The sequence below is a fragment of the Streptopelia decaocto genome (genome assembly GCF_964273445.1).
Source record: "Streptopelia decaocto genome assembly, chromosome: 6".
Classification (NCBI taxonomy): domain Eukaryota; kingdom Metazoa; phylum Chordata; class Aves; order Columbiformes; family Columbidae; genus Streptopelia; species Streptopelia decaocto.
The window spans coordinates 34,951,936-34,960,215 of NC_138660.1; the positions used below are offsets into that span (position 1 = coordinate 34,951,936).

Here is an 8,280-nt window from a genome sequence, read left to right on the forward strand (position 1 = left end):
TAGAAAATAAAATGAAAAAGAGATATATGACACAGTCAACAAAAGCATATTTCAAAACAAGAGAGAAATGATGCCACACTTACATCTCTGGATTCTCCTTTATCACCTTTAAGTCCCTGTTTAAAAAAGAAAGTAAAATTGAGTGTGATGTTTATTTTCAGGGTGCCCCAAGAACCCAGTTGGAGTAACTATTTAACCACAGGTTGTAGAGAAGCCAGGGGGAAACCTGCCTGTTTTCATTTGTATTTCCAACAATGGGGGGGAATGTTTTTCCCTGTGAGGAGTAAAATCATCTGAGACCAAACCCAAAAGGGACATTTACAATGCTCTTGGTTCAGGTGCAAAGGGAGCCAAGACACCTTGGCCTTTCTAGGGTGCTCTGTGCCAGTCAGATTTGGCCATGGACCACATCCTGTAGGGGGGATGAAAAATGATAAAGAGCTGAGAACTTCCTAGAATGAGCTTTAGGTCACATGCTACCATGAAAAAATCCTCATGTCTGATAAAAACCTGTCTCTTGACTTTTTCATTCTGCATTGCAGTTTGAGCGTGGGTGAACATCAGAGGTAAACATTGAGTTAGGACTTTACAGAGACACATCCAAGGCAAAAGAAGAGGAATTTGCCCAACTTGAAATTAGCAGCAGATGAAAGTGGGCTTATTTTTCAACGCCTGGCACCAACAGGGACCACCACATTTCTCAGAGAGTCTCTCTGGGGAGGAGGCCAGAGGCCCCATCAACAATGCAGTGAACACTTACAGATGATCCAGGATATCCAACTTCTCCTTTCTGACCAGGTGTCCCAGGATCTCCTGCATTCCCCTAGAGATGGAGAGAGCAAAGAAATCCTCTCCATGAACATCTGCAGGAGTGTGGCTTAACACTTAGGGGGAAAAGATGCACACATCTTTCAGATCATTCATGCAGAGGGCAAAAATTGTGTCATGGTCTAACTTACTCTGCGACCTCTGTTTCCTTTAGGGCCGGGACCTCCAGCACCACCGCGGTCACCAGGTCCACCCTAGTTGCAGAAAAACACAAACAATAGCTCCAAATCTGCACAGGACCACAGTTAACGGCTACATTGCTTGGAAAACTAATGTGTAGACCATGGGTTGTACTGTACCTTGGGCCCTGGGTAGCCTATGAAGCCACGTTCTCCCTGAAACAATATAAGAGTTTATTTGAGGTTTTAGAAAATGAACCTGATTCTGCAGGCGGATCTATAGCACCTTAAGGATTTAAATGATGGAGGAAAAAGAGAGATACTGCAAATTCATTTTATAATTTTGTTCCTCATACAATCAACAAAAAGCAAACATCTACTCTTCTTAAGGTCTAATTGCTTCTCTAAGGCTATTTTCAACTGTAGAGGAACTATCAGGGCTGCTGGCATATTGTTTTCGAAGCCTTACAGACATTCATAGGGCTTTCTGGCCAGAAGGTACAAAAAGATTATACCTCCTCCTTCGAGAAGCTGATTTATTTAAGGAAACCCAAGACAAAGATAGAGGGAAATGGTCTGAAGAGTCTTGCCTGATTTTCTCACCAGTGTACACATAGGGCTGATTTCTGTCCCTGTGGGCATACACCTACCTTTCTACCTTTAGGACCTGGGCCACCAATTCCATCTCGTCCATCATCACCCTAAAATTGGAAAGCCAAAGTCATTAATATGCAGTCATATGTGAATAACTTAAACCCCACAGATTCAGCAAAACCAATAGAAAGGATCCACAGATGCCACAGGCCCTTGAGAAATACTTCTATAGATGAAATTCTTGCCAGAAAAAAAGCACAAAAAGGTGGTGTCAAAACTACAAATCTGCATTGAAACCCGACCAGTAGACGCATATATTGTGTCCCAGGTGGAAGTCAGCAATAGGAAGCAGGTTAGGAGGACAGTCAGTGCTAGGGGTGCACTTACAGCTGTGCCTGACCCAAGCTTGTCCCCCCTTGTTTTGCACAAACAATTTTTTCTCAGTTGACTCCTCATTATACAGAGTAATGAGAATCAGGCCCCATGAAAGGGTTCATATTGTCCATGCTTCCTTTTAATAGATTACTTTTGATTAGCACACAGGTCAGTTCAGGGTGTCTACCCACCCCTCATGCAATGAGCCAGGACAAGGCCAAGAAATTCTGGACAGCCTCAGCTCTGCAGACTGATCTCTGAGATGCTAAAAGTCACTGTTCAAGTGATATAATTGATCTCATCAAAGGGACAACCATCACCAAATATACTCATGCCAGAGAAGGACATAAGGCTGATTTTCCTCTCTCATATATTGAGGATGCAAATTCCATAGGGGAACTAGACTCTTTGCTGTGAAGGGCTGTGGCCCATTTGCTACAAGAGAGGGTTCAGCCCAACATCATCGAAGCGTGAGTATATGGCCACACTTACCATCTCTCCTCGTGGGCCTGGCTGTCCATTTTGCCCTTTGGGTCCAGGGTTTCCAGGCTCACCCTAAAAGCAGGAGCATCTGTTAAAGCATGTGCTGAAAGTCCAGGCAACTCTGAGCCTTTCCCACCCCACCAGCACTGGTTTCTTTACATAGACCAGTCTGCAGTGGTCCTTGCAACAGAAAGTCATGGCTGGACCTACAGTCCACCAACACTACATGAACACAGACCTTGCTTTGCTCCACACTCTGCAATCCAGTGAAGAGGAGCTAATTTTGCTCCAAGCTGTTAATCTCCAGTATTTTTTTACGCTCACTCCTACCCAGCTTTTCACTGCTGTTTTAGTTGCTGATGGTCCATGGTCATGAAGACATACCTTTCGTCCCAGGGGACCAATCCTGCCCCGCTCTCCTGGGGTTCCTGGTGGTCCACTACCAGCCTGGAACATAAACAGGGAGAGGCATGTTGGCAATGTGTCAATAAACCAGGTGCCCCAGAAACTAGAGGCTTGGATAACTGTAGAAACTGAGTATTAACTACTAGGGCTGGTGCCTCTCAAAAAACCTTAGGAAATTCAGAAGTCTAATTCACAGTTGGGAAGAGTTGAAGGACCAGGTCAGCTGAATGCAAGTATCAGCAGCAACCTATATTGTCCCTAGAGAAACTCCCCCAGGGAAAGTGTAGGCAGGAGGGGCAAAGTCTTGTTCAGGGTGTTGAAATGCAAGATGTTTCTGGCTTTATGGCTATGAGAATTGCTGGGGTGGGCAGCAGGGAGGAGAACTAAATGCCTGGGGACCTCCAAGTGAGCATGTGAGATGGCCATGTTCTCTCCTCAGAGACTGAAACATCATGGTGGCTGCACCGCCATTCACTCAGGGATGCTCTTTAATTAAGATCACAAACAATAATGGTCCAAACACTGAGGTCCTGAATCCTTTGTGGTTGCTTTTAACTTTTTCTCTTCTGTAACTCTTGATCAAGAAATCTTTTGCATAAGTTAAAAGGAGAATTGTACTGGAAGAGTGTGTTATAAGAGAATGAAACAGAGCTAGGGTCCTAGAGAAGGAAACAGGAAGACATATCTGTTGCATCTTAGTAGCTCAATGAGGTGTTCTTGCTGATCACAGTTGGGTCAATGGCTGAGAAGCAGCAGAAGGGTTTACCCTGGGTCCAGGAACGCCCTGCTCTCCTCTTATGCCTGGTGTGCCAAGCTGTCCAGGTGGACCCTGTGCAGGAAAAAAAGAAAGACTGTGTCAAAACACATGAGTAGAAGCACACCAATGATACACAAGAGGATGCAAATGTTACGGTGCCCAAGAGATAATTTTCAAACACATCACAACTTTGGTACCATGAATGCAATGGCAGGATTGATGTCTTGAGGCAGGGCCACAGTGCACCCAAAAATACCCAATTCCCAATAGTCTTCACTGACGAGACTCTCTGATGGAGCAGCTGAGATTAAATAATGACACAACATCATAACATAAGACATTCATTTTGCCATAAGTTCACTGACCTGTGGCCCTCTCATGCCTTGTTCTCCAGCTGGCCCCGCTTGACCGAGTGAGCCCTTGGTACCCTTGAAGTGCAAAATGGACAACACAGGTTAGCATGGCAGGACACGGTCAACACCATGGGGAGGGAGAGGAGCTTTCAGGGCCTTTAGAGCTGCATAAAGAGCAGGGAAGAACAGTTATTTTAGGGAAGAAGAGTTATTTGTTGGGGTTTTTTTGCAGAATATGGTTATAGCAGAGAATGAGCACAGAACTGGTGGGGTAATTTGCCTCTTGCAATCAATGGGTATCAATCTCCTTCACTCTTTGACCCCATTGTGCTGCTCTAGCAGCACTCAGAGATGAAGCATCTGAGCAGGGAACTCTGCAGAGGATGGACAGCCCCAGGCATGTGAACACCTGGTTCACACAGAGTCCAGCAAGGATCATACAGGGGGATGAGCCACAGGAGGAGAAGGAGGGAAATCAGGAGAGAGGAGGGAGAGCGGAAGAAGCAAAGCCTGCATATATCTTCTCTTGGCACATCCCTCTAGGTGCTGGGGCTGCCTGGATGGTGGTGTGGCAGAAGCCCCAGGTGTTGTCCCCATCACCACTTACCTTAACACCGATCGGTCCCCTTCGTCCTGCCATACCCTGTGAATGAAGAAACGATGAGCCTTCTTATGCAAGTATGCTCAGCACACGGATTTCTCTATTGCTTTTAGATCCACTTATCACTGCTTCTCTTAGTCCAAAATCATGTTTGAATAGTTTAAACTACTGGGAAAGGAGAGGGAAATCTACACTCCACAATCTGCAAAACAGCCAGCTTTTGTAAAACAAACTTTGGCATGTTTTCTCCTTTCTCACATCCCTTGACCCTCCACACAGGTGAGTTCCTCACTCGCACATGCAGGAGCGTCTGTTTTGCCACTGGTTTATGCACTGTCCCTGGGGGACATGCCCCAAGAACAGGCAGCAGCAGAGCAGCAGGGAATGCATCCCCAGACATCACAGCTACACCAGCTCCAGTTTAGATTTTGCCTTTTAAAAACCAGCAGCAAAATGCAGATGCTGGAGTAAACAGGTGTAGCTCCATGATCTCAGTGGAGTTACTCTGGTGGTAATAAAATCAGGATTAGATCTTAAAAGTCTACACAAGCCGGCAAACCACCAGGCATTTTCCTTTTTTTTAATGTTTTTTTTTTTTTCCCCCAAGCTGAGCTCTTGACACTTGTAGAAACAAAATATGTGGGAAGGCAGGAGGGTAAAAAGTTATTGTCAATCTAATCTTGTTTCCTGCTGACTGTGGGTCTGGCAGCTCACCCTCCTCCCGACTCCACCTTCTTGGCCTTCTGGTCCTGCTGGTCCTGGCTCTCCCTAAGGGAAAAGCAAAACTCACATGAGACCCCTGAGATGAACAGGCACCAGAAAAATATGTTCAATTCTCAAAAAAAAAACCACAACAAAAAAAGGGTCCTCTCACACAAGCATTGGTAGAAACCCTTTTAACAACTCACAGACACTTGCCATCAAGTTTCTAAGCTAGCACAAGCCGACATTCTCATTCTTTGGCAAATGATTTCTGACATTATAAGGTGCATTTTTATTCTGAGACAATATGAAAACAAATCGGTTTTGAAATTTTCCAAGGACCATGTGGGGTTTTTTTTTTCAAAGGTTTCAGGTGAATCAGGATGCTCAGATTTGGTATCATCTAAACAGTTCTCTGCTTTTGAATATGATCCACAAGAACATATGAAGTTAATTTCCAAGTACAAAGTTGTTTTCAGTGACAATTTCCCAAAGGGCATTGTAAAATAAAGTGTTGGTTTTTTTTTTTTTAAAAAAGGACACTTTTTACACAAAACATCTTTTAAACTGACGTCTTCCCAGAGAAAGTTTTGGTTGCAAATCAACATTTTCCAGTGGAAAAATATTCCATGTTACAAAGGCATGATGAGTTTAAGAATCTTGCACCTTTTTGGCAGCATACTCTTTTCTTACTTTCTCTGTCCCATCCTATTGTAAAAACCAAAAAACAACAAAAGACAACAAAAAAACTTTACCATTGGTCCAATTTCACCCTTTTGGCCTCTGGAACCCCGTTGAGTATTATCAGCTCCTGAATCTCCCTGAAAGCAGTAGAGCAATGAGAAACATCTGTGTAAGTGGGACATGGAAGTCAGACATCATAAACCACTCTGCTATAGCTCAGAACCAACATATTTTTTTCTTTTTTATTTTTTGACTGAATTAAATGAAGTACTGTTGGTGTTTTCAGACAGACACAGCTTTTCAACTGACAAATATAGTAATACTATTGAAGAAGAAGAGGAAGGGGAATTTTTATATAATGAAACAGTGATTGACAGGTTGGTATCAAGAGGAATTTGTTACCAACTTTCCACCCCCAAGTCTGCATTTAATAAGTCTGAGTGCAGGCTTGCTGATGACCCCCAGAATTGGTGGAAAGTGTGTGGAAAATCATGAAGGTGCCTTAGCAGTATTTACCGGGTCTCCACGAAGCCCACGGTCACCTCGTTCTCCTCGTTCACCTTTAACTCCCTTATCACCCTGCAGGAAAGAAATGGAGTTGGAGAGAGCAGCCCTTGCGTGCTGTGCACCTTTGCCCAGGTCCTCAGCCCTGAGGGGAGACCTTTTCACCATCATTTAACCCAGTTGTAAATGTGAGAAAAGCCTACCCTCCTTCCAGAGTATCCCTTCTCTCCAGAGGAGCCTGGCAAACCCTTGTCTCCCTGCAAAATATAAGTATTTTAGAAGAATATTTGCCACTTTTGGGGCCCTGCCACTGGAGCATCTTGTTACAAAGAGAAAAGCAATTAAAATAACTGACCTCTTCTCCATCAATGCCATCCAGACCCATTTCTCCCAGTTCACCCTGCAGAAGAGAAGTGAGGGACAGATGCTCACCAAGGGAAAGGGGGATAGGGAGGGGGATACCCTTGTATCCATGTGCTCACGCTCACCACCGTGGCATGAGGAAATAGCTCCATACCTTCTCTCCTGGGAATCCCCGAGAGCCCTAAAAAAATCAGAAAAGGGAGTTACTCCACTTTTGCCTCATTCATCCCCATAGGAAGCAGCGGGGAAGGGGGGCTGTGCTTGGCAGTAGAGCCAGGATCAGGACAACCCCAGGGCTTGCTGCACCAGGGTTCAAGTGCCTTTTATTTCTCTTATGCCAGTCTTCTTCAGCCGCCTCCTCAATGCTTGTGTCAAGATGAAATATGCAGATTGTGGGTGTCAGCCAGCTGATCCAATAAAATAGCTTGCTCCTTAGCCACAACTCTTTCTCTACTGGCTTTCTTTTCTCCCTACCCCCATTTTTATATTAATCCAAATCCAGTCTTGGCATCTTTGTCCAAGGCTGGACAGCTCTTTAAAGAGACTCCATGTCTCAGCTGCAGTAACGGGCTTGGTTCCTGCCAGAGGATCCTGTGGTCAGAGGAAATGGTAGGAAACGCCCCTTAATATCACTGTATATTTCCCACAAATATTGTGCGTTTCACCACCTTTTCTGGCTCGTGGTACAGCTGCTGTCCTGAACCAAGGTTCCTCTTTAAAGCAGCAACCATGGCTCATTTTTCTCCCTCCTACCCAAAAGCAGATTTTAACCCTCACACCATCCCACTCCTGGGCCAAGGCACACACACCCCACTTCTGGGTGTTAAGAACAAATCCATTTCTTCTCACACCTCTCCCGTAGAGCCATCTGCAGAAAATAAATCAGCCCTGTCTACAGATTGAGCCTGGGTCACTGGGCTGCCCTCTTGCTCTTCATGGCAATGCTAAAGCCATGACACCTGCAGAAAGCCTTGGTGCTTGGCCAGGTGGACACCACCACCCAAGTAGACCCAGGCAGCTGTTACGTGACGTCCCAGAGCAGCAGAAGTTGCCCTCAGTGGACTCCCACCAGCTGGATTGTGGGCCTGCTCCATGCAGGCTCCTTCCACATGTACCTTGGTTCCTCTGTGCCCGGGACATCCCTGGAAACCTTGTGTCCCATTCATGCCTGGAGGTCCACGCTCACCCTGTTACATGGAGGTGAAAACATAACGGTCAGAGTTTGTGTGTTGCGTGCATTTCTTTAGCTGAGTGTCAGCAAGCATGGGAGGTGACTTGGAAGCGTATGAGAAAATGGAGCGCTGGGTATTGAAAGGTCAGCATCCACCCACCCCACTATCTCCTGCCTGCAACCTTCAATGCCATAGAGGTCAACTGCAACTCTTAATCACTTAGAAACAGCCTTGCCAAACTCTCAGCTATGAAAGAGCTTTGTAAAACTTCTTCAAAATTAAAATGGCAAGACAGAACCCTCAGAGCTCTGCGTAGTTCTCTAATCACACTGCGACCTTA

The 8,280-nt window shown here is 45.3% G+C and overlaps 1 protein-coding gene across 7 annotated transcripts in view; it reads right to left on the bottom strand.

Moving 5' to 3' along the window:
* The window catches only part of COL6A3 (collagen type VI alpha 3 chain), a 62,086-nt gene that overhangs the window by 16,347 nt on the left and 37,459 nt on the right, over positions 1-8,280 (bottom strand). For all 7 annotated transcript variants that reach the window (XM_082054951.1, XM_082054950.1, XM_082054949.1 and 4 more), the window contains 17 exons: positions 7,884-7,955; positions 6,923-6,949; positions 6,761-6,805; positions 6,609-6,662; positions 6,418-6,480; positions 5,973-6,038; positions 5,230-5,283; positions 4,522-4,557; positions 3,927-3,989; positions 3,571-3,633; positions 2,784-2,846; positions 2,409-2,471; positions 1,598-1,648; positions 1,128-1,163; positions 960-1,022; positions 761-823; positions 84-116 (listed from right to left, as the gene is read on the bottom strand). In XM_082054951.1, the coding sequence (XP_081911077.1) occupies positions 84-116; positions 761-823; positions 960-1,022; positions 1,128-1,163; positions 1,598-1,648; positions 2,409-2,471; positions 2,784-2,846; positions 3,571-3,633; positions 3,927-3,989; positions 4,522-4,557; positions 5,230-5,283; positions 5,973-6,038; positions 6,418-6,480; positions 6,609-6,662; positions 6,761-6,805; positions 6,923-6,949; positions 7,884-7,955 (915 nt within the window). The remainder of the gene's footprint in view (positions 1-83; positions 117-760; positions 824-959; positions 1,023-1,127; positions 1,164-1,597; positions 1,649-2,408; positions 2,472-2,783; positions 2,847-3,570; positions 3,634-3,926; positions 3,990-4,521; positions 4,558-5,229; positions 5,284-5,972; positions 6,039-6,417; positions 6,481-6,608; positions 6,663-6,760; positions 6,806-6,922; positions 6,950-7,883; positions 7,956-8,280) is intronic.